This window comes from Fistularia commersonii, chromosome 2 (assembly GCF_037954325.1).
Source record: "Fistularia commersonii isolate RoL2024-O1a breed Wild chromosome 2, RoL_Fcom_v1.0, whole genome shotgun sequence".
In the NCBI taxonomy this organism is placed as follows: Eukaryota; Metazoa; Chordata; class Actinopteri; order Syngnathiformes; family Fistulariidae; genus Fistularia; species Fistularia commersonii.
Window position 1 is genome coordinate 1,267,111 of NC_141285.1, and position 26,987 is coordinate 1,294,097.

General features: G+C 43.6%; 1 protein-coding gene across 5 annotated transcripts in view; it reads right to left on the reverse strand.

The window, feature by feature from the left end:
- Positions 1–26,987, reverse strand: part of ltbp1 (latent transforming growth factor beta binding protein 1) — a 189,434-nt gene that overhangs the window by 21,670 nt on the left and 140,777 nt on the right. For 2 of the 5 annotated variants that reach the window (XM_086163991.1, XM_086164008.1), the window contains 10 exons: positions 26,639–26,661; positions 26,130–26,229; positions 23,525–23,611; positions 22,917–23,036; positions 21,834–21,959; positions 13,066–13,185; positions 10,679–10,801; positions 8,073–8,198; positions 6,992–7,120; positions 1,602–1,730 (listed from right to left, as the gene is read on the reverse strand). In XM_086163991.1, coding sequence (XP_086020117.1) covers positions 1,602–1,730; positions 6,992–7,120; positions 8,073–8,198; positions 10,679–10,801; positions 13,066–13,185; positions 21,834–21,959; positions 22,917–23,036; positions 23,525–23,611; positions 26,130–26,229; positions 26,639–26,661 — 1,083 coding nt within the window. The remainder of the gene's footprint in view (positions 1–1,601; positions 1,731–6,991; positions 7,121–8,072; positions 8,199–10,678; positions 10,802–13,065; positions 13,186–21,833; positions 21,960–22,916; positions 23,037–23,524; positions 23,612–26,129; positions 26,230–26,638; positions 26,662–26,987) is intronic. The other 3 variants (XM_086164018.1, XM_086164026.1, XM_086163999.1) reach the window with 2 other exon arrangements.

Below are 26,987 nucleotides of genomic sequence, written 5' to 3' on the forward strand. Positions count from 1 at the left end.
TGAGCTGTATTGTCCAAAAGCAAAAACCGGCACGGCGTTGTCTTTGGAAGTGGTCCTTTTAAGTGCTTCCCGGCATGTTTGCTTTCAAATGTAAACGCCACTCTATTAAACTATTATAAAATACAAATACTCTTATAAAATACAATAACTCTTTGGACGCAGAGCCAGAGGAGCCACTTTGAGTTGCTTACACTTGGCGAGTTTGTGTTTTGACTTTGTCTCGTCTGAGCTCGGCGAGACGAGCGGCCCTCAAGAATTTAAAGAGTCGCTATGATGCGATTCATCCGGGGACTTTTGCACGATGAACAGGATGTATAGGAGGGTTTTTAGAGTTGTTGGAAAATTGTCACGCACGGCGTCTGTAAGCTAAAACATGTCTGAAAACTACAATACAGCAAGAGGTTGACTCGAAGTTTCACTGACATTGTGGCGCTCAGCAAAGAGCAGGACATGTATGCTCTTCTTTTACATCAAGTCATATTTCCTGGCAATTTAAAGTCTCCAATAAGCATCCTGCTCTTTTCCCGCATGAAAATAGAAATACCATTTTGTTGTCACATTCAGTTATACATGCAGCCCAACATCAGCTAAAATTTGACCGCCGCATTTGACCCATCGTGGATGAACCTCGAGCAGAAGGGACGAGGGGGCTTTACTCGACGATGCCAGTCTTATTCATGGCCTGCACACGAAGTGAAACACAACCAAATTCACTGCCTTTTAATCAATATTCTTCTTTCTTCTTGTCCTTTGGGCTTTTCCCTTCAGCGTCTCCACAGCGAATCCACCTTCTCCATCTGACACTTTCTCTGGATCCTCCTCTCTCACACCAACTAACTTCATCTTACATCCACAAATCTCCTCTTTGGTCGTCCGCTATATTTCCTCATTTAATTTTTATGCGTGGACCAACAAGGTATCATGTCAATTGAACAAAATGAAAATTGCAATTTAAATAATTCGATTTTTTGGTATGTTATTTATCATGTACCAACATTATTTTGTAGGTCAACATCCAGACAAAATTAAACAGAAGGAAAAAAAAAAAGGAGTTTCTAAAATCAACAATGATTGAAAATATTAAAATCTTCAAAGCTTCTCTGACCTTCTCTCCAAAACATCTAACTGATGAACTCCATCCTGGTCCTTCCCAAAGAGACCCCCAACATCTTCATCTCAGCCACCTCCAGCTCAGCCTCCTGTCTTCTGGTCATTGTCAGTGTTTACAGATCATCTCACCACCGTCTCCTCCACCTTTCCTTTCCTTCTGGCTGATAGTCTTCTATCTCCTCGTACCCTCGGACCCTAACTAACCGTCATCTCTCCTTTCCAGATCATACCTCCACCTCTCTAGATGTTCCTCCACCTGTTCCCTGCTCTCACTAAAGATCACAATGTCATCCGCAAACAACATGATCCATGGAGATTCCTGTCTCACCTCATCTGTCAGTGAGCAGATCCCTAATGGAGATCCACCTGGGACACCTACAGCAGCCTCACCGAAACCGCCTTTTATTTTTTATCAGCAACAACGCAATAACGGCGTCCACAACCGATATTGGTCGATTCCAGGGTTTTCGGTCGAGATGTTGAGGACTCACCCACGCAGGCCTGGCTGTCCTCCACCTCCTGGTAGCCCTGGTCACAGAGGCACTTGAAGGTCCCGAGCCTGTTTTCGCAGAAGCCGTGAGGTCCACACAGGGTCTCGTTGAGTCCACACTCGTCGATATCTGGAGACCCACGACGCACCGCGTCAACACACACTTTCGTCAACAAGCTTGTCAATTTTTGTTGATTTACCTTAATTGATTTGACTTAAACGAAAGCAAAAAAAAAAAAAAAAAAAAAGGAGTTTCTAAAATCAATAATGATTGAAAATACTAAAATATTCAAAGCTTCTCTGACGTAATCCGGAGACGGACGACACACCGCGTCACTTTGGTGACACGTCTTTGCACGGCGGCAACACACACTCGTCACAAGCTTGTCCATTTTTATTGATTCATTTCATTCTTCTCATTGCCGTCTCTGTTTATGTTGTTTCCTTCTGGTCGTCCCTTGATGCTGCTTTCTCTTTGCCGTCTATTTATTTGTGGATGTCTTTCTGTTTCACTAATTGTCTTTATTTATATTCATATTTATTTGACTCTTATAATCTGTTACGCTGCTGTGACAAAAGAATTTCCCCCATGGGGATCAATAAAGTTTTTCTTATCTTAAACAAAACACACACAACAACAACTTATATCTTATAAAAGTGAACACACACACACACACACACACACACACACTCATATACGTCAGTCTAAGCCCCTGCATAAATCATGAGGCAGAGAGCAACAAATATCCCTCCTCGTCTAGACAGCCGCTCAAAGGCTTCCGTCTGTTTCTTTTCCTCTCATTTTTTTTTCTTTTCTCTCGGCTTTTTTTTTTTTTTCTGTGGCAGGAAAGGTATTAAAACAGCCCTAGAAGAAGGAAGGGGGGGGGCAAGACTCCTGCCATGGAGGAGAAAATAAGAGCAGCATGTGTGAAAGAAATTCTTTCTTCATATTTCTTTCTCCTTGCTGCGGGGGTTGCAGACACGAGGCCCGTGCAAATAAACAAACCGGCGCGCTCGCTAAAGGTGTGCTATTTCATCATGTAAATCTTGGTTTTAAAATCAAACGTTTAAAAATCAAACACGGCGTTTAAAAGACAACATCGCGCCGGTTCTCGCTTTTACTTATGTCACAATGAAAACAATCCAGACTTTTGTCGCGTTGAGCTGCGTTAGTCTTGCAACGTTACAGAATCGCCGCGGATCCGCCTGCCAGCGCCTTTGGCTTTTTTCGCAAATGACAGCGATGACGCATCCGCTGTTATTGGCTGAAGGACGAGGTTTTCTGGTTTTCACCGTAACGTGCACGGAGGATTTGGAACCAGACTCTACGTGACGCATATGCGTATTGCATCACGGCGGCAGAGCCGAGGTTAAATATGCCCGCGGCGGTTAGCGGTTAGCGCTTCCGCTTCGCGGCGGGAAGGTCCCGGGTTTGATTCCCACAGGAAGGCCTTTCTTGGAGTTTCCGTGTTGCACGTCTGCGAGAGCTTCCTCCGGTTTCCTTCCCACCGGCCGAAAACAAGCAGGAGGTTCAGCGGAGGCTCGAAAAGGCCCTGAACGTCTGAATGAACGAGTGAATGGTTGTATAGCTATATGAGGTGTGAATGAATGGGCGGATAGCGGTCTATTAATAAATACGTGAATGATTTCTAAATATGACCTGTGATTAAGTGAATATAGTACGTCTCTATTTGACCTGTGAAGGAGTGAGTGAATGCCAATATAGGACCTGTAAACGAATGAATGCTTGTTGCCATCTAATGACGAGTGAATGAGTGAGTCAGTGATTGTAAACTTATATGACGTGTACATGCGTGGTAGCATGTTGCTAATGGCGTGTGAATGAGTGAGTAAATAGTGATCTATAGGTATAAATGATACATGAATAAGTGAGTGAATGCCAAGATATGACCTGTGAGTGAATGAATGCTTGTTTCCCTCTCGTGACCTGTGAATGAATGAGTGAATGGTTGTAAACCTATGAGACGTGTACATGTGTGAGTAAATGTCTTTAAATGACCTATGATGGAGTAAATGGTAGCATGTTGCTAATGGCGTGTGAATGTATGCATTAATAGTGATCAATGTATATAAATGATACATGAATGAGTGAGTGAATGCCTATATAGGACCTGTGAATAAGTGAATATAGTGTGTCTCTATTTGACCCGTGAATGAGTGAGTGAATGGTTGTAAACCTATATGACGTGTACATGTGTGAGTGAACGTCTTTAAATGATCTATAATTGGTAGCATGTTGCTAATGGCGTGTGAATGAGTGAGTTAATAGCGATCTATAGATATGATACATGAACGAGTGAGTGAATGCCTATATATAACCTGTGAACGAATGAATCCTTGTTTCCATCTAATGACCTGTGAATGAGTGAGTGAATGGTTGTAAACCTATAAGACGTGTACATGAGTGAGTGAACGTCTTGAAATGACCTATGTTGGAGTAAATGGTAGCATGTTGCTAATAGCGTGTGAATGACTGCATTAATCGTGATCTCTATATATATAAAGGATACATGAATGAATGAGTTAATAGTGATCTATAGATATAAATGATATATGAATGAGTGAGTGAATGCCTAAATAGGACCTGTGAATAAATGAATGATAGTGTGTCTCTATTTGACTTGTGAATGAGTGAGTGAATGTTGTACATCGATATGATTTGTGAATAAGTGAGTGAATGCCTAAATATAACCTGTAAACGAATGAATGCTTGTTTCCATCTAATGATCTGTGAGTGAGAGGGTGAATGGTTATAAACCTATATGACGTGTACATGCGTGAGGAAATGTCTCTAAATGATCTATGATTGGTTGCAAGTTGCTAATGGCGTGTGAATGAGTGAGTTAATAGGGATCTATAGATATGATACATGAATGAGTGAGTGAATGCCTAAATAGGACCTGTGAGTAAATGAATGATAGTATGTCTATTTGACCTGTGAATGAGTGAGTGAATGGTTGTAAACCTATAAGGCGTGTACATGCGTGAGTGAATGTCTTTAAATGACCTATGATGGAGTAAATGGTAGCATGTTGCTAATGGCGTGTGAATGAGTGCATTATAGTGATCAATGTATATAAATGATACATGAATGAATGAGTTAATAGTGATCTATAGATATAAATGATACATGAATGAGTGAGTGAATGCCTCTATATAGGACCTGTGAGTGAATGAATGATAGCATGTCACAATTAACATGTGAATGAGTGAGTGAATGGTTGTATGTCTCGATACGACCTATGATTGAGTGAACTGTTGTATGTCTTGTATGCCTTGTTCTCCCCACTGTCCAAAAACAAGCGTGAGGTTCACTGGATAGCCCAGATGAGTGAACGAGTGAACGAATGTCTCTACCATCGACGAAATGGTCGCTTGTCTCTGTTTGACCTCAGAACGAGACTCAACGGTTGGAATTCTGGCGCTCGACCGTCCGTCGGAGCAGGGTGAAGGTGAACCCCTCCTCTCGGCCAACGCGAGCCGAGACCGGCTCCCACGACCCCGAGTCCCAGACCAACGGTTTGGATGATGAATAAATGAATGAATGAATGAATACGCCTCGTCTCCCAACACACAGACGCACACTGTTTGTTTTCTTTTGCTAATCAATCGCTTCGTGTCCGAGTTCAACGCCAGCGACTTTCAGAATGAGTTACTCAGTGTGAGTCATTCGTAGAGGAGCGCAGCTGCCGTCTCCGTACGACTTGTTTTCTTTCTTTTTTTCTTTTAATTTCATCACGTAAGACAACAATGGGAATATCTTTGGTCTGGCAGCCGCCGGCTCGGACTTTTAAGGACGTTGTCCCGAGTTGTGGGAAACGGCGAACGGCGTATTCTGACATTTTACAGACCAAAACAACAGATCAATTCATCAAGAAGACAATCTCCAGATTCATTGACAGCGTCTGCATCCTAACACGGACCGAATTCGACGGAACCGAATTTACAGTACGACGAAATTCAAATTCACAAGGACGTTTATCCTCGTTCGATTCCGAAAGCTGGAAATGTACGCAAGTCTGAATGTTAGACATTCTATAAAACGCGTTTTTGATAAAAAAACCTGCCGTTTGGACTCAGTTTGATTCTGAGCTTCTCCATCAGTACCGACGCAAGATGTAAATCTACAGCCTGTCAGATGACTGAATAAAACCAGTAACCAGAAAATATACATAGAAACCTTTGAGCAAATTGACGTTTCCTATGATTTCTACGACATTTTGATCGGTTCATTCGTTACCAGCCGTCATTGGGCGAGAGTTGGGGTTCGCCCAGACATACAACCATTCGCTCTCTCACGCAATGTAGGGTTTCCAACACCATGTTTTTGGACATTTGGAAGAAGCCGGAGGAAACTGGTGGAGAACGGGGGGAGGACATGGAGTCAAACCAGGGACCTTCTTGTTGTGAGGCGAAACCTAGCAGTTAGAACATTGGTAGCAACTCTAATCGTTATTGACGCCAATGTTAGACCCTGAAAAACGATATTTGAAATACTGAGCTGAAAAAAACATCCGGAACATCCCGTTTTTTTGCCAACGAAGGGAGCTACAGGACGACAGGTCGCGTAGAAACGCTGACCCGTTTGCGTTTTGAGGTATTTACGACCCTTCCAAGAAAATACTTGTTGACATGTTGGTGCTTGCGGTCGACCACCGCGGATGAGTCACCGCTCCGTGAATTGTCGGATGATCAAACAATGGGCTAAACGCGCATGACGCCGTTGTGTGAGGTCCCCTGGTGAACTGAAAGAAAAATCAAATTTAACATTCTCCCCGCAGCAAAAGCGGTTGAAGGCAGTGGGTTTCATTCAGTTCAGATTTTAGGAGCGGCCGCTTCAAACATTTCGGTAAATGTTTATTCCGAGATGGAATTCGTTTGTCGACTTCGGATCCGTTGGTTCTCCGAAGTAGAAATGAACTTCTGGGCAACGACGTCGGTCCTCGATCCGGAGAAAGATCCACTAACGCTTGGCTCCGGAGACATCGGGACGAAACCACCTTCGGACACCTTGATCCCGTCGCGACACAAATTCAATGACGCGCATTGTATGCTAATCCTGCGCCCCTTCGGTTTCCAATACCCATAATTCCAAATTATTATCCTCCTCCTGATCCACATGAGCAGTTCAGGGTTTTATCCCCATCGATTCCGACGCCTCCACTCAAAACCCGCTCGAAATCCCCTTCTCAGCCGTCGAAAGCGATCGCCGGAATATTTTTAATACGAATCTTTTACTTTTTGCTGAGATTCCTCGGCGAACCAGAAGAGGAAGCTCGAGAACCACCTCCGGAAGCGCCACGGTTTCGCCATAAAATAACAAAAACAACAACAACAACAAAAGCCGGTGTGTGTCGGCGTGCATCCTACCGTCACAGGAGTGTGTGTCGAGGTTGGTGGTGAATCCGCTCTGACACACACACATGTAGGACCCCTCCGTGTTGACACATTCGCTGTTGGGGAAGCAAAGCTCTGGCTCTTCGGCGCACTCATCTATATCTGGGCGGGACGGACAGAAACACACGTGTGTGTGAGTGTGTGTGTGTGTGTGTGTTTACCAAATACATGTTGTCTAATGAGCCATTCAATATCACGCATGCGTCAGATGAAGCGCGACCTGGTCATTGGAGTTCTTGCAGAACTTGATGCCGAAATCCAAATATATTTTATATGATTGAGATTTTACATTTTTTAAAGATGCTTTGTTGTTTAAGAACTTCATCTTGTTTATATGAAAATAATACAACAAAAAAAAAAAAAATAAACAAAATTTTCCATCACGTTGGATCAAACGGCAGTGGACAATGTAGAGCTATTCCACTTTTTTTTTTTTTTTGTTTAGAAACACAAACTTAGTTCCGTGGTGAGCTAACGATAGACGACATTAAAAATATGTCGCGCTGCTGCTTTCTTTTAAGCGAAGTGTGTAATTGCGTGTTTTTAGCATCGCCGTGGCGTGTTTGTTTTCGCACAAAACTGCAACTGCCTTCTTCTTTATATATGTTTGTCTTTCTACCAACAAGATGGTTTTCTCCGGCAGCAGCAGGAGTGTTACAAGCTGCAGTTTGTGCGTCGCCTTGACAACAGTCTTACTTTGTTGGCCCCCATTCATCTGCAGTTCAGGTCGCACACACACACACACACACACACACACACTACTTCCAACCACAATGAATGAGATCCTCTTTTCACGTCATTAAATACTGAAAACATGAGTCTTCCTAACTTTTGAGAAACGCTTGGAGTCATACGTTGCCGATGCCGAGGCGCCGGCGTGACGTCTTTCCTGGACAATGCCAGGAAAGCACGTCAGCGCAGGATGACCTCAGAGGCATGTGTGTGTGTGTGACTCACACAGATCCAGTCGATTCTGGATCATTCGGACACGGTCGAGCTTTGATCCGGAGCGGTCGGATTCTATCTCGGACGCGACCCTCGGTGTGTGACTGACCTCTGCAGCTGGTGGCGTTGACCTGCCGGTATCCCGCGGGGCAGGAGCAGCTGTACGAGCCCATGCTGTTCACACACTCGCCCACCGGCTCGCATGGACGCGCCTCCTCCAAACACTCGTTCACATCTGAAACACACACACACACACACACACACACAGCCGTCCTTTGACTGCGGCCGCCGGGAGGGTCGTCACATTTTTAGCTACATTGCTAGCGTGTTTTTCGCACGCCGCTCTTCGCTGTGCTGTTGTGTTTTTATAATAATACATTTTTATGTATTATATATTATTATATATTATAGATTATATATTTATTATTATAGTGTTTTTATTATTTCATCACCTGACGGCGCATCTTACGGGTGGCTCACTGTACCACCTAGTGGTTCTAACAAAAACAATTTTATTTGGATTTAAAAGTTGTCTTGGACAGAAGCAGAACAAATGGTCGGGACAGATTTATATTAAGTGTGAGATTGTGATAACCTTATTGAATATGCTGTATTTTTGTGTTTGTATGTCAAAAAAAATCAAGAGAAAAATATCCATATAATGTACTAAAAAAGGAAGCAATAAGGATGATACCTCTTTTCTGGGTATTTCAAAGATGATCACAATTTTTACTATTATAATTATCATAATAATGATATCATAATTAATTGGAATGTAATTCATTTCTATAGCATAACTTATTTTCATTCATTTTAATAAAAAATAACTAAATGGTATAATAGTAATAATAAAATAAGGATGACAACAATAATAATAATAATAATAATACAATTATTTTTGTATTGTTATCATTATATGCACATATATTAAAGGCTACTAAATCACCCTGGTTCAATGTAAACTAGTTTGGATAACCTTCTTCAGGGACTTTACAATATATTTTCTATATCATTTTACTTATTCTATACTTACGTAGGGTAACATTTTTGTCATTTAAATGCTTAATATGTTTATTTCTGTCTGTTTTATCGTTTTTCTATTATAAACACATAACATCCTAACCGTGGGAAGGGAAGAGATTTAAAGGCAAACTGCCACGCTGGAGAATTTTGGCCTATCTCCGGATTCAATAAAAAAAGATTCTTATTAATATTCAAGGCATAAATATTTCATTCAACAACATGCAGCCGTGATAATGAGCTTTGATTTATTGGCAGCCTGATGAATGAGCTGCTCCACGTGTCCTGAAGGATAGCAAGGATTCAGCAGGAGCGCTAAGAGAATACTACAACTACCGCACTGCATGGAACACACAACTATAAACATACATATGTGCGACTCATTTATAATATATATTATTGTACTTCTAGACAAATACTACGCTAGCAAAAATACACATGCGTATGTGTATAACCATACATGTACGACTACAATGCAACTAAACTGCTACTCGAGGTGCAGCAGTAGACATGCAAACATTCGTTGTAAATACTAGTATTATTGTTGCAGTACTTTCAGGAAGCATGCAGTTTTACTGCACTGCAATACTACATGTACTAAGCATGCTCTGCTGCCACTACTTCCACTACTACTAGCAATTCTTGGGATGTAATAACGTCTGTCGCACCCTTTTACATGCCTCCTTGGGCGTTCTGAAATACTTTTAAATAAGATGTATTTTGTTATAATAATAATAATAATAGTAATAATAAATAGTGTTATTAATAATACATCAGTAATACTAATTGCATTATTATGACAAATACAAACATTAATATGGTGTTAGTATTAACAGTAATTAATATGATTGCAACAATATGACGTAGTCATATAATTGTACTATCATCATTATTTAATTTCATTTTTTGCTGAGTCGAGCACGTGTCAAACTCAAGGCCCGCGGGCCAAATGTGGTCCGCCGTGTCATTTTATTTAGATTAAAAGGTCTGATTGTCTTTAAATAATTAAATCAAATGTGCGCATCGACCATGAACTACATTTGCCACCATTGATGGCGATCATGTTACCGCCAAGTGACAAAATGCTAATTTCAACAAGTAGCATTAAGAAATGATCCCTTAACGTCAAGGAAGAGAAAAGTTGATGGTTTTGAACAAAGTTAATGTCATAACTAGTGTTGCATTATATTTTTCTTTATTCGCTCAGATCATTGGTTGATGGAATAATGTGGGTTTCTTCACCTGACAACATAAAAATGTACATATAAGAAAAAGGAACGTGAATAGCTGAAGCAATAAGGGCGATGACTCGTTTTATTGATAAGTACTTCAAACATTACCGCTATTTTTACGATACTGCTTTTACTCCCATTATTTTTACTATTATAATTATCATATAGATATCATACTTCATCATGACATAATTAATTTATATTTTTATATAAAAATGCTATATAATTTGCTCTTAACCTGACACTATAGAAGGATTTATGTTGTCACTATTAAACAATTTTCTTCTTTTTACATCTATACAAATGCACACGTAAGATTTTGAATTTGAACCCTTAATAAATAAATCAAGAGTTATTTAACCCGAAGGAGCGGCTACATATATTTGACATTAGGCTCCATGTATACTGTTGCATAACATGACGTCGGAGTGTAAGAAAGCGTCGTCGTTGCGGTCGAATCTACCGTCACACTGGTCTTTGGACGGCGACTGTCTGAATCCAGGCCCGCACTGGCAGATGAAGGAGCCCTCAGTGTTCAGGCAGTGGCCCCTGGTGCAAACCCGCGGGTCCTGGCACTCGTCGACATCTGGAAAAACAATAGCCCGGCCACATTAAAAGCCAGCGCGCACGTCACCGGCGCACGTTACGTCTTCTCTAAAAGCTCTTTGAAACGTTCAATAAACAGCGAAGACTAATGTTTGAATTGAGGACCGTTAGCGCAGTGACAGACGCTAATGACCGGGTGGGAGTTGGACTTTTTGATTGTCTTTAATTGGCCGGATTTAAAGTCTTCTATCGTCTTTTCTCGGGTAGTAAAAACAGTTTCGGTGTTTGTTTTGCATGCGTTCACCCAAACCGCAACGCGGCGGCTTGTGAAACGCAATACGAAGGAACAAAAAAAGACGAATAGCGATGGTCAAACTTGGAGATCTTGGACTTGGTATAATTATGCAGTTGAGGTTGATGTTTCTGCCTCAATATACATTATATGTGTCATTCCAACATTTGTTGTCCATTACTGATGTTATGATTTTCATTTCATTCCTTTTATTTCTCGTAGAGTTACGATCATGTTATTGTTTGGAGTTCCAAAATATCCAATACTTGCTTTTGTTATTTTTTTTTCCGTTGGCCTCATTTTATCCAAATCGTGCATTTAATAAATCCAGTTAATTATCTATATCGCTTACCCTGACAATCACAAGGCCGCGTACGATCATTCATTCCCGCATTCGGGCAATTTGAGGTCTAGAAAGAACCTCCTGTATGCGGGAGGAACGTGGAGAACCCGGAGGGAACCCCACGAAGAACCCTCATAATGAAATTCCCGTCCGGATCTTCTCGTCTCGGCGACTGGAATTGAATTTCCCGAAAGGTTTCTCGACCGACAAATAAAACAGACTTGTATCTTTTGTACCTCGACGAACCCGCCGAACCGACCGATAGATATTCGGACGGAAAACGACGATCCTCCGATTTTTCGCATTTACGTTGAGTTTATACCGATCGGGTGCTATGATTTCGAACGGCACCGACTTCGCAGGCCTGTGACGGCCACATTTCCACAAACAGCTGCATCATTCTGACTCATTCCACAGGAAAATCCCCACATTGACACACTCGAGAGTGTGTTGTCGGAGGACCCTCGTCAATAAATGAAAAATTCCCTGTCGGGGCGAAATTTTTCCAAAAAGACATCAATCATTCTTTCGCTGACCTAATTCTTTGTTTTCGTTACCACAGCATGATTTTTGTGCTTTTCAGTTCCCCGCTTGCAGCGTCTTTCGGTGATTAGCCGAAAAGTCAAACGCTTGACCTGCACGCCGGCGTAAAATTCCATCCATATTTCCATCATCAACATGATAAACCGGTCACAGATAAGAAAACTTATTTCTCGTCACCATTTAAAACCATTTCACGTCGAATTGAATTGAATAAAAGCCTCCGATCATTAAATCGCGACTTCTGTGGACGCACCTACGGCGGCGCATTCCATCCCTGGCATTTATTTACACGACGCTGAAATAACTTCACGGTCGCCTCCCGTCGGACTTTGGGTCACACGGGATACCGGGACGCCCGAAGAGGAGACACGGCTTGGGTTTCTGCTGGAGGTAAAACCACTTCCAGGAAAATGTCCGTCCCCGGCTGTGTTTTCTTTGGAACACTTGACCGGTTCCACCGATTGCTTGCTCGCTCGCTGGGATATTCTTTTCCGGGACGATTCCTACGGCTAGGAAGTCCATTGGGCGTCACGGCGGTGAACACTTCCGCCATCACGGCAAGATTTTCAGCCACGGAATCACAGTTCCGCATTCTACAACAGAGGTTCCCCGTGTTTTCCACGTTCCATCGATATATCACCGCCTCGCTTTGCTCAGTATGGTTGGTGTGAGAAAAAAATATGGCAATTATTTTACAGACAAGCCAGTTTCACTGACCTGACCTGGAAAAAAACATAGACATTGAAATGTCTTATTTCTCCTTTTTATTTTTATCATCATCATCATCATCATCATCATCATGTCTGGTAAATAATTGCTGGCATTTCAGTTGTTTTGTGTTCGGGTTACTCGGAAAAAAAATCTTTTCCGTTCATTTGATCATGACTTCCTCTGGGCAAATGACATTTTTCAGAAAGTCTCGCCATTGGAGACCTTTTCCCGCAAAATGCGAACAGAAAAATAATGATCGTGGAAAAAGACGGGGACGTCTCAGCAGAAAATAGAAGCTACCGACTGTTAATTGCTCAATTAAGTCCCATCTTCAGTAAGATCACTGATGCGTCTGATGTTTGGTGCATCAAAATTCAAGCTGGAAAACCACATTTTATAATCCTCGTGCACCTACCTGTGCACGTGCCCCCCTGTCCCAGGAAACCCGGAGGACAGTCCTCACAGTCGTAGCCGCCCGGAGTGTTTCTGCAAATACCGGACGGACAGATTGTCCTGTCCGAGCATTCGTCGATATCTGAGGGAGACAAACGTAAAGCGGAGATGAACCCGACCGTCCAAACCATCGCCGGTCGATTGTATCCGTGTCAGATTGTGACCCAACGGGTCGATTTTTAAGGAACAAGACAAACCAAAGCACCGACCACAAACTGTAAGACACAAGGTTCTTTTTGAGAAGTGGCACTCGGGTTCTTTTGCCTTTTCAATGCCTCCAGGCAGCTTCTTTCCCTTCAAGTGAATTTGTATTTTGGAAGGTGACCTTCAATCCATCCATCCATTGGCCTGTTGTATATGTTTATATCTGAGAAGGGTTTCAGTCATCCTGAATTCTGAAGTTCTGAAGAAGCCCCCCCTGGTGTGAAAGGGGAAACGTCTTCGAGATCTGGCAATACGTGAACGGTATATCCATGCAGTAAACCCTTGTTTTTAGCGGGGGTTACGTTCCAAAAAGAACCTGTGATAGGCGAAACCTGTGAAGTAGAAACCTCTATTTCTTTTTTACAATTATTATACGATTAAATACTCTATTATACATTGAAAAGAAAGAACAAACCATTTTACAGACTCAATCATTTGTTCCACAAATAAAAGTACTGTACTTTAGAAAGGTTTTTTTCAACAAATAACTTCTGTACTGTCAAATAATAATTTTAATCATCAATGTGAACAGAAGGCTTCAAATGGCGGAGATTAGCTCCGCCCACCGCGACCCGAGGAATTGGATTAAACGGGAGAAAATTAAAAATGAAAAAAATTGCGGACAGTTGCAACCCTTTTTGCATCCTGATTAAAACTTATCGCTGCTGTCGTCCTTATGTTTTTTTCTTCCTTCTTTATGGAACGAACGGAAGATTCATTCATTCCGTAACGCCGACCTACAGCCGCATAGCTGTTAGCTTCCCTTAGCATGTCCAGAAGTTTAACTTTATCTGCCATAGATAGCATCTTCCGCTGCCTTTTGGGCCCTGCAAGGTGCTTTTGTCGCTCCAGAGCGTTTTGTCAACATGATGGGTTTTAGAGAAACTGGAAATTGCAAGTACGTCATGTAAATTTGGCAAGTTTTACATACGTGTACATATTAAACTGCGACGTTATTGACGCACAGGTAGAGAAGAAGCGGAGTGACTTTTTAGCCAATCAGAATGCAGAACACAACGCACCACGCAAATCCGTGAAGTAGCGAAACCGTGAAAAGTAAACCGCGTTATAGCGAGGGATCGCTGTATAGCTATTTGTCTTCCGTTGAATGTTTTAACTTGATCACATTTGAGCAGAAGGAAAGGGTCGGTTAAAAAGGATGATCCTCAAACCCAAAATGTCAAGGCGTGTCACGCACACGCTCAACCGTCCTGGAACAAGTTGCCGTCCCAACAGTTCTCTGAAGGACGACCACCCGAAACACCTGCGGAGATACGGAAGTCTGGTTTCCTGAGGTTTGCCGTCGCCCTCAGAGCTCCAGCTACAGGATGACGGTGCCACGACAAGAAGATGCAACCCTTTAAAAGGAACATTTTTCAAACATCGACCTCGAGGTAGCAGCAGAAAGCGGAAATGAGCGAAGAGAACGGTGGAAACGAAGACCTAAAATAATATAAAGTTGCATTTTCAAGGCCGCGGACTGGATTACGGTTGTGCCTCAATACTTGGAGAAGGTCCAGATGGTGCACAGGATTGTCCATCATCGGTGTGGCGACGCTAGTTACGGCGGTTTGGCTTGGATTGCGCGAATCGCACTGCAGGATTTGGCTGCGCCCCTTTAGGACCAGCAGAAGATAGAAGAGGCCAGCAAATGGCGGTAAACGCAAAGTGTGTGACATTTCTTTTAATACTAAGAGACCTTTTTCTTTTTTTTTTTTTTTTTTTCTCCCAGTGGTTCAGATTACAAACTAAAAAAAAGGGGAGGAAGTTGCTGCTGGAAGGAAGCGACCCTCGCATTACAAGCGTCACACCTGATACTTGCCGAAACAGATCGCAGAGCACTTCCAAAACGGACGCCTTCCTTTTTACTCTCCATATATTTACAGGCCCTTAAAGAAAGAGCCCGGGGGTAACAACATGTGGTAGACAAATCTATATTCATTCTCCAGCCTGTTTTTTTGCGTAAACCTTAAAGATACCCTGCTTGCATGTCCCCGTGTACATAAAACTCCCAAACGAGTCATAATAGCATCCCGCATCCTCACCGCCGAAGAGGTTTTACTGCCGTTGTGGGAAAATAACATCGGGCCTGTTTGCCCTGGTAGTCCTAATTCAGCATCATTTGGGTGGGTGGGGGAAGCACATTTGAAACGGCAGGAAACCACGTAATGAAGGAGTGACTCATGTTTATAATCCCAGTCGGGGGGTTTAAGCAGAAACTGGTAGCGCTGCGGTCGCCGCGCTCGGCCAAAATTCCACTGACATTTAATTCCATATGTAGACACTTGTTAGTGTGCGGAGGTGTTCCGCCGCTGCCAGAAACGCCACCGGACTGAATCCGTCGGCCGCCGCGCAAAATTGTGTTTGCGGTCCATCGGCCATGAAGGCGAGGACGACCGTTGTGCGACGAGATGTCTTCGTTTTTTAGGGTGCGGTTGTGACGGAGTGGAAGTGAGTGAGGTTCTGCTGCAGGGGTTTGGATCAAAACAACATATATTCATTATCTGGACTGACTTTTTTACTTCTTTAATGATTTCTTTCTACATATTTATCTATTTATTCTCTAGTCGTGAGTTATTTTTTGATTTATTTTTGGTCTTGTATTTTTTTTCTGTCACACATCTCTAACCCGTAGATACCGCTATCGTTGTATTGTTGTGCTGACCTGAGATCTGCTGTCTCTAAATTTCGTTAATGACAATAAAAGTGATGAATCCTTGAATTTTTTGGATCGTGGAAGGAAACTGGAGAACACAAAACTCCTCAGTATCGGACGAAGACGTAGAAACTCATCTGTGGATAGTAGTAATCTACTGTAAACAATAAACTGTATATCAAAATGTATTTAATTATGAGCTTTTCCAATCAGTAGCTTTGATCTTAAAGCTCAAAATTAAAGCTAACGAGGAAAATGACGATTTTATTCAGCTAACTTTCTGAGGATAAACAAACAGGCCTTTTTTTTCTGAAAATGAGATATAATGAGAGATCTCTAAAACTGAAGCGGAATTTGTTTTTAAATCCAGAAGGAATCAAATTGATGGTGAGAGTCAGTTTTTTTTTAATTTATTTTTAATCATTCAACCCAAGAATAATAAAAAAAAAATGACATGCATAATGCTACTGCTGTAAGGTCTTGTTTATCCACAAATAAGGCAAGCCTAAGTGGGAATATAGATGTATTATAATATAATTTATCCTTTGCTCAACAACACTTGGACACACTGGGAATCGACCAGGAATTTTGGTCTGGGGAGACGATGGCTGCACCTCCCGCTTCCACGACGCCCCCAGATGATGGACAAAGTAGCGGGATGACGGATTTCAGCGGGGAAAAAAGCGACAGGAAACGCATAAGTGGAAGAACTCCGTGGGTCTCACACTAAGACTCGAGAAAAAAAAGTGACAGTTTGTTGGAAATGTCAGAAAGATCTGCCCCAGAATGTAATGGCTTCTTCCCAGAGCCATCCAACTCTCCTCCATCACACTCAGTGGAAGTCGTCCCAGCGGACTTCTTTTTTTTTTATAATCCTGCTGACAGAAGATCACACATCTCCACCAAGGCCAAAGCAATAAAATGCTGTTTTTCACTGTGTTTAACGGCTTTGCCCTAAAACTTAATGGGTTCCTCCCTTCATCCCCACCGCACCCCTTCGCTAACCTTCATGAAAAGTGGGCCAGTAGTTTTTGTGTAACCCTGCTGACGAACTCACCTACGCAGTTATGGACGTAAGCTCTTTGCAAATGGACAAACGCCAGAAAAAGTCATTGATCGTTCATTCATTCGTTGATTATTGATCTCGCGCTGGAGTCTATCCCAGTCTATCCCACATTCACCCTTTCCTTCACTTGACATATATCGTCACCTTCTTAAAATAATCACTTCAGTCAATTTTTTCACGCGCTTCAGGAGACGCAAAAAAGTAGTCGTTAAAATAGAAGTTTAGGGCAAAAAATACAATTTTTTGTCGAAAAATGATTTAGGCAGTTATTTTAAGAAGGTGACGATATAAGTGGATCCATTCACGAGTCATATAGCCGACATGTCCTTGTAGCAGCTGTGGCACTTGGTTGCCACGCTTGGTTGCCGGACTGGAAACCCCAGGCTTTGAACCTCACCGGTTGCCAGGTCATTCGCTTTTTCCTCCTGTTTCCTGAGCGACCTCCCTATTTACTCCTTCCCCCCTGGTGGTGCAAACCTGTGCTTCTTGCGAGGGCCATGTATCTCGTCTTCCACCCCCAACCGGACTTCCTGCTCCTGCCCAGGTTCCTTATCTTGTAAATGTACACCAGTACCTCTTGTCTGGCCGCCCGTGACCCGACCGGGCTTTCTCTTGCCGGTGTATGCTTGCGCCTTCCGCCTAGCCTTCCGTCCCCAACTGGGCCTTTCCCTTGTTGATGTATGCTAGCGCCTTCTGCCTAGCCTTCCGTCCCCAACTCCGCCTTTCCCTCATTGATGTATGCTAGCGCCTTTCGCCTAGCTGCCCGTCCCCAACTGGGCCTTTCCCTCATTGATGTATGCTAGCGCCTTCCGCCTAGCCGCCTGTCTTACCTTGTCGATGTGCACCAGCACCTCTTGTCCGGCCGCCCGTGACCCGACTGGGCTTTCTCTTGTCGGTGTATGCTAGCGCCTTCCGCTTAGCCGCCCATCCATGACTGGGCCTCTCCCTCATTGATGTATGATGTATTCCAACCATATTACTTCAATTGCCCGGTCCTGCAGATTTGTGCTGTACAACATTCAGAAAATCAGAACCTCCCTGACCCAACAGTCGGCACAGCTATTGCTTCAGGCCATGTTCATCTCCCGCCTGGACGACTGCAATTCCCTCCTAGCTGGACGACCTGCTCGTGCAGTAAAACCACTGCAGATGGTTCAGAATGCTGCAGCACGGTTGGTATTCACTCAACCTAAAAGGGCTCATGTTACACCTCTGATCGTCCAGTTGCACCGGCTACCAGTAGCTGCCAGGATCGAGCACAAGGTCCTGACCCTGGCCTTCAAAACCACCTCAGGAACAGGTCCAGCATATCTGAACCAAATGATAAGACCTTATGTTCCCGGCAGAGAGCTGCGTTCCTCTAATACAAACCTACTAGCAGGACCTTCTGCTCGCTCTAAGCGATCTCAGGCAAAACTGTTCTCAGTTCTACTACCTCAGTGGTGGAACAAACTTCCGGAAGCAACAAGACGAGCATCATCTCTCTCAACCTTCAAGAAACAGGTAAAAACTCTTCTCTTTCAGGACTTTTTACTGCGCTGATGCCCCAGATCAGGTTAGGCAGCAAGTTAGGCTATGCAGTGTGTGTGTGTGTACGTTTGTGTATGTCTTTGTCAAAAAAAAACAAAAAAAAAACAACTCACTAACCCAAGCTTACTGTTCTGTATATTTCCTGTGCATCTTTTATTTGCAAGTGTATTTGCAGTCCTTATGTCCTCTATTGTAAGTCGCTTTGGATAAAAGCATCTGCCAAATGCAATGTAATGTAATGTAACTTTAGGAGGCGACGATGTTTATCAAAAGTGGCTTGTCAGTCCCAGGCAGGACGAATAATTGGCTGATTACGTTTGGTGGGGAAACGCAGATGGCACTGCTCTCGCAAAGACATACGAAACTGAAAAATGGAACAAAGCAAATATTTTTAGCAGTTCATCCAAGACTGGATGGGGATCATCCAAGTGATGATCCCTTCATGGCCCAACGTTCGGTCATATTTTTGGTACCATAACGAAATGTCCGAACTAATGTAATGTAATGTAATGTAATGTAATGTAATGTATGCTAGCGCCTTCCGTCCCCGACTGGGCCTTTCCCTCATTGATGTATGCTAGCACCTTCTGCCGAGCTGCCTGCTCCCGCCTACCTATTCCTGCCCCGCCTCCCCACTTCCTAGTCTACCTGTTTCTGCCCTGCGTCACCCAACCTGGTCTGGCTGTTCCTGACCTACATGGACTCCTCCCTCCACCACAGGCGTGTCCAAAGTCCGGCCCGTGGGCCAAATGCGGCCCGTGTTCACGAGGGTCAAATAGCATTATGCCATCCTTTATGAACATGAACCTAGATATGTTTAATCTTTCTGAAAGTTTTTTTCAAGAGAGACTTTTTCCTCATTTTATGTGGTAGTCAAATATGAAAGACAGAGATTTCGGTCATTTGAGAGATTTGCGTTAAAGACATGAAAAATATGCCATTTGCATTCAATGCTGATGGTTCAGGCTGAATGGTTGGCCCTCACATTTTCACCTCACCAAATATGGCCCTCTTTGCAAAACATCTGGACACCCCTGGACACCAACCAGGTCTGCCTGAACCAGTTCCTCCGGTTTAAGGAGCCTGTTGTTTCAAACCGTGTGGATCCCACCTCCAAACACCGGACGGAGACATACAACCATCCGCTATCTCAATCATATTCTGGACAATTTAGGTTCTCGAAGGAACCTACTGCATATTTTAGCCTGTGGGAGCAAACCGGAGAACACGGACATCCAGGGACTCGAGGAGAACCTGGTCCTGGTCCAGGTCCAGTGAGCTGGAAGCGCTAAGCACTGCGCCATCGTGCCGCTGAGAATGTTTAGCTACGTCCTTTGGATAGAAGGAACAGATCAGCCTGAGGGGCGTTGGATTTCCCTGGTTATTTGGGTTCACCCTTCTTGGATTCAGTGCATTTATTTGGCATAAAATCTCAAGGCTGGTTTACATTCTGACAGAGATTTGTAAGTCTTGACTTCTAAACCCTCCACATGGCCTGCACGCGTAGCCAGCCAAATGGAAACGTTCACAATCCAACGAAGATATCATTTGCACAGAAAGGAACCGACACTTTTCAAATAGCGGAAACGCCGATGTGTATTTTTCCCGTGGTTGCATTGAAACTGCGCTGACTTGTGCCAGTGCGATTTCGATACCGCTATTAGCAAATCGTTGGGCTGTTTATTTGAGCTGAGCCTCCGTGCATGATGGTTTCACCCTTTCAGCTCAGAGCGCAAGAAGATAGCAAGACCCGGATGGCGTGGGACAAATATTGTTCAGGATGCGTCTGGAATATTTGCTGCCAGAGACTCACAAGGATGTGAAATGTCTGATTACTTCTGAAACTGCAATATTTCCTTTGCCCTCAACCAGGGGTCGGCAACCCGCGGCTCTTCCGTCTTTACACCGCGGCTCCGAGCGGCTTGGGAGAATAAATGATACATTTTTAATTGAAGTGTATTTCATTTGTGTTCATTCCTTTTTTTAACTTTTAGTTCTAAGTTGGACGATTATTGTGATCTTGAAATATTAAATGAAATTATATTTATTATTTTTCGCCGCTCAAAATAACGTCACACTGGCGGAAGCCGGTATACCCGCCGGCCGGTAAAGTCCCGATGTGCAGATGCTGTGCGCAGAAGTTCAGGAGCAGAAGTCCCATAAACCTGGTAAAATAGATATTTATGAAGATATTTTGCAAATATTTATTTTTTATTGTTTACTGACACAGTGATTTGTTACCGATTTATTTTTAAAATTCAGGTCAAGGCTCCGCTACACGCTCTGAAAGCCCAAAGCTCAAAATGAGTTCATGACATAAATAAAATTTAATTTTCTCTGTAATACTTTGTGAATTTCAGAAGCAACACACTTGTTTATACAAAGTGTAAAGGTAATAAAAAGCAATATATACAGTGGTACCTTTATTTTAGACGTCAAAAAGTAATTGCGGCTCCCCGTGTTTTCTTTTCCGAGGAAACCGGGTCCAAATGGCTCTTTGGGTGTTACGGGTTGCCGACCCCTGGACTAGTCTTTGGTCAACAACAGTTAACTGAAAACCTACTGTATGTATCCTTCTTCATTCTAGTATTTCAATCTCAACGGTAAACCGGTCGAAGCGCGGTTCAACTTGGGTTCAATCAATCACAGAGCCACATAAAGAGACACGCAACCAATCACTTCTTCATGAACAAGTTTGGGCAACGTAGATCTCCGATGGACCTCCAGCATGTTTCCTGACAGCAGCAGGAAACAAGGATACAAACTCCGCACACAAGGAGGGCGGAGGTGCGAACCACTGCTCCACCCCGACGTGGACGACAATCATCCACTCATTATCTGTTGCCGGAGGGCCGGAGCCGATGCCGACTCCCATCGGGCGCGAGCGGGGTTTGACCCCGGACCAGCTGCCAGCCAATCGCATCTCATCATTCAGTCTCCTGTTCACACATCTGGGCAATTTAAGCCTCCGATTAAATCTACTGGATGTTTTGGGATTTGGGGAGGAAACCAGAGAACCCGAAAATCCCGAGACAATCGTCTGCGGAGCGCGATAATCTATCGTGGAGGATGATATGAGCTGAAAGAATGATGGATTTATGGTATTTTTGAATATCTAATTACAACTGGCTCCCAAAAATATTCATGCTAACTGTGTGAAGTGACTTTTTTTAGTTGGTGGAAGATCCTGGGTGGCTTTGTACAACCAGGAGAAACAAAAACCAAAAAAAGACATAGCGCACGGAAGAGGAACCTCTTAAACGTTAACGATTACCTTGACAACTTGTTCCTGGTTCACTGATGAGGAAGCCCCGAGGACACACACACAGGAAGCTGCCGTCTGTGTTTCTGCACCGACCGCCGGCGCAAAGGCCCGGCGTTTCCAAACACTCGTCCACATCTGCGCCAACACAGCAGACGCACAACAAGACGACATCAGGCCAAGCAGAAGCATCTCCAGCGGGTCACGGTTTGCTTTCAAATCACTGATCTGTTAGCCGTAAGCTAAATGCGTCGGTCACTTCCCGTTTTTTTTTTTTTTCCATTTACAATTTCCCAATCGATATTTCGGGTTCGCTTTTGGTTTCCATGGCAAATGTGAATATGACATACCGTAATTTCCGGACTATTGGGCGCACCTCAATATAAGCCGCACCGGCTAGCCGATCGCTATCTCGGGCTTCCTCCTGCGCGCTAAAACCGTCAAAGTCGTCTTCTTCGGTGTCGGAGTTGAACGGACTCAGAATTTCATCGGTCCGATGTGACGAGGATAAATGTTTTCGCGGCGTGAAGCTCGTTAGCGCCCCCCACCCAAAGTCCATATATTAGCCGCATCTTTGTTTACGTGAAAAAAGTCGCGGCTTATCGTCCGGAAATGACGGTAAATACGTGAAATTAAACACAAATGAATAATTCCCGCGTTGTTTTCCCGACTCGAGCCCCGTCATATCTAATATATCGCTCAAAAAAATAAGGGAAAACTTAAACAACACAATGTAACTCCAAGTGAATCACACTGGTGTGAAGTCAAACTGTCCACTGCTTCATTTGGACTTGTTTTACAGACGTTGGATCAACCTGGAGTTTGTTTTTCCACTTTAATTTTGAGCGCGACTCCGAATCCAGACCTCCATGGGTTCATACATTTGATTTCCATTGATCATTTTGTTGTCGGCACATAAGAATATTTCATTTTTAATATTTCTATTTTAGCGTTCCCTTGATTTTTGTTGAGCGGTGTATTTTCCATCGCACTGCCAAAAACAACAGCTTATAAGACACGAAAGTAATACACTGGAAGACGCCATCATGATCTCCGCAACTCCATGCCATACTTTCATTTCAGCCGTTTCTTTACCTGTGCAGGTGCTTTCCAGCAGCTGGTAGCCTTCGTGACAGTGGCAGGTGTAGGCGTCGTGGGTGTTGTAACAAACCCCCTGGCCGCAGATGTTCGGCCTGACGCTGCACTCGTCCACCTCTGAGAAAAAGGGAATAAATACCTTTAGCGTCTTTGTCCAATTGGCCATTTTATTCCGAGAACCGACTGTCATAATTTGTTTTGTACGGCGTCTTTTGTAACGTGTTACTTAAATAATCGAGTATATAATATCCAAGATGACGGCGTGATGCGCTCGCGTGTTGTTTGGTCGATCCGGTGCGGCGTCCCGAGGTTTCATTTACCTCTTTGTCGTGAGTCAATAGTAGTTTTTATTCAATTCGAGCCCCTGCTGTTTCTGCTTTCGGGGTGCAATAAATTACTGCTAGGATCAGGTGCAACCAAAACAAAAAAAAACAAACGTGTCATTTTAGTGTTATTGAGTTTGTCGGCGTCGTTAGCTACGGTGCGGGATAATCGAGTGTTTTCTCGCCGAGTGGTGTAAAAAAAAAACATGAAAAACAATCGCGCGGCGAGTCTTGGTTTTAAGCGAAACGGGGGAAGATCGTCGTGAAGAAAACTTGGATCACCTGCTGAATGTGTCGGGTTGATTTCCTGGCCTGCGTTCAGAGGCAGGAGCTCGACGGGCGCCGGCGGAGACGTCTTCTCCACCACTTCTACCCAGGTGACACGACACGTGTTAATGATCGTCAGCTTTCAGAGGTGCAAAATCTCATCGTGTTCTTAAATCGGGCGGCAAAGACAGTAAGTTGTCTTCTAGTTAACTTTCAGCAGTCACATGACCGACAGCCAAGTAATAAACAAACGTCTCTCGCTGCCATGACAGTCGCTTACAATCTTCTCCAAAGTCTCTGGGATGTCGCAGGTTCGAAGAGGGCGTAGCTTAGCTGCTGCTAATGCTATCATCGTATCAAGTCAACTATTACCACCCTGTTAGCGCTACTGTTAGCGCGACTACGATTATTAGCGAGAGATCATCAACGCCCGTCCATCCCGTCCCTCGTATTTCTATTCGAAAGACACTTAAACTTACATAAAGTCACAGGGTCAGATGTAAAATGATGTAAAAACACAATTATTTACAATCAGAAATCACTCAAAAGCAGTTGTGAACGTAAACAACCCGGCTGTAGAGCATCCTGTTGGATGAGAGCGTTAATAAATCGCCCAAAAATGTCATTTTCCAATAATATATGGACGGCTGAAAAACAAAATTTAAAAAAGAGTGAAAAAATACCCAATATTGGGTTGATATCATCCAGTGATAATGGTTGCTAATGTTGATATGTTTGTATATTTTTCTGTCCCTTCAACAAATGGACGCCGAATTTCTTCCAATACGACCGAGTTCGATCGGGTTTCCGTATTCCAAATTGGAATAATGATGTCATTTTGATTTTTTTTGTTTTTTTCAAAAGCCCCGGCGGCGCATATAGTTCGACATTGATGAAAAAACACCGTCCGTCACGGCGGCGACAACTAAATGTTCTTTATTTATGAGAGTGACCCGAAATGACAGAGGAAAGGAGGTGAGTTTATGGGTTTGCTCTGCAAAGCAGGACGTGTCGGGAGGCGAGTGGACCGAGTCCAGCGTCTGTTTCAGAGACGACCAAAGAAGACAATCCAAGAAACACCAGTCACAGAAGAAGAGTATCACAAAGGTTGTTAAATTTTAAAAGGGGGCGATCACCCCGATAAATTATGCGGCAAACCGTATAAAGTAAGAGTAAAAAGCGAAGGCGAGGACCGAGCGACCGATTCGCGCGGAACCCGCGATTCGCTCATCTGGTTTTGGCCGCTTGAGCGAGTTTGTTGTTTTTCTAATGCTCACATTTGTTTAAAATCATCATTTTATGATTCTGGAATGTATTCCTCGTCGAAAAAGCAGGATCCGTATTCGGTCGGCTCTCGCTCGTCGCCTTATTTAGCGCCCTGGCGCACCTGATAGTCGACTTCCATCTCGCCTCTTCGGTGCAAACCAGATGTGAACATAATATACGGTTTTGTTTTGCAGCTAAATCCCGCTCGCTTTCACACTCCTCGAGAAATAACGTCGCTCAAAATTTCCAGGCAGGAAAACAGCGCGGGGTAAACAAAAGAGACGAGCGGACGACGGCAAATCAACGCGACGCCGGATAACTTTGGTATTTTTGCAGCTTCTATTATTACAATTTGTGCATCGAGCACGTCGTAAAAATCGTCGCGGAGATTCACGGGAGATGTCGAATCCCGCCTTCTTCCCGAAAAGCAGTCGCTTTAACCGACAGAGGTGTTTTCTGCAGAGGTCGGATCTTCAGGCGAATCACGAACGGTCGACTCCCGACAGAAGGGAGTTAAAAATGAACCTTGTCAAAAAAGGGGAGACGAACCCAGTTATATAAAAATGATTGATAATTCTATATAAAATGAATGAGTTCTGTCATTCGTTGATCCCTGAAAAAGATCAGCGAATGACGGCGGCGCATTTCTTTTAGCCGCGTATATCGCGCGAATTTCTTTATTCTACTTGGGGTTGGAAATAAACAGGATTAGAATCGAAGCGACGGCTCACTGTCCGTTTGACGCGATGCTAAGCTAGAAAAGTGCATCGCGAGGAGGCCGAGCGACAGACGGAATCCCGATTCAGAGCCTCCGAAACTCTTGAAATAAGATCATGGAGGATGACATGCTTCTGCTGAGCTACACTTTTAACATCACCTTGAAGTTCATCCCTGGTTAGAAACATGGACACTTTTAGCGTCGATCTTAATTCATATTATTTTTTTCCCTTTCCAGTTTATGAACGGTATTCTGAAAATTGATTTTTGGACAACACATCATGGATATTAAGGTAATTTGCATTTTTTTTTTAACCCCAGTCACCTTCTCTTAACGCTGCAATCAATTTAGTGGATGTGATAATGAAGCCATTAATAAGGAGATTAAGATTGAGAAATTAAACAATGGGGCAAAATACGAAATTGCCAGAAACTCGGAAAAACCAGCACCTGAAGCAACAAACGGTTTTAATCTAATTCAACTTTCTCCCTGCATGTAAGCTACATGTTATCCCCTTCCAAACGCGCTATCATTAGCAATCTTGCTAACGCGGTCGATGGGTTGTTATTGGAAACCACGGCCGATTGGTGCAGAGAGCTCGGCCCCTGAATGTGTGAAGGGAATAGAAGCAGACACCTGGGTAAACTGCCATCTTGACAGTGGAAACCCCCGGAGAGAGCTGGGGCAGGATAGGGTCGCCTATCGGGCTACTACTAATCGGCACCTCTGGGAGCTCCTTCAATGACAAGACACACAATATTACCAGAGGAAGTAAAAACCCGTTTTCGTGCTTGTTTCCGGCAGACGCGTGATCGGGACGGTTTCCCATCCAAGCATTCGCCGCCCGTCATGCAGGTGGAAGCAGATTAGCGCTGTAGCCGGAAGGCACGGCACGGCCAACACGGCGACCGATCGCGGTTTTAATCACAGCTGAGCCGGAAAGCCGGGAAGCGTCGCGACACGGGCTTCGACCTCGGGACCGCCGTTTTTAACACAAAATTTCCGTATCGCTCGGCTGCTGGCGGTCATGCAGCGTCGTTGCTGATTTCATGCAAAAAAAAAAAAGGTGTTTCAGCGGCCGGGAGCACGCGTGTGCATGCATGCTGCCGTACGGGGGGGGTCGCTCGTTGATTCACCCAACCTACCTTATCTGGTGCGGTTGTCGCTACTGACCACAGAAAAAAAAAAAAGAAACAAAAAGTAAGTTTGTGAAAATCACATACTTGCAATTTGTCAGGATAACATGACATCCCTGTTTGTGTCGTCCATTCATGTTTAAACACCTTCGCAACTTCCTGTCTTTTACCGGTCAGTTCTGTCTGCTGGTGTTTAGATAATATTTTGTGAACCCGGCCTGAAATCAAGTTTTTGTGTTTGTGCGGCTTCTCGGCGGGTTTAAAAAAAAAAAAATAGCCAGAAAAAAAATTGAAAAAGTCACTTTGCAATGTATTTTTTCACTTCAATATTTGAAAAGAAAATGATTTTTTGCTGAAA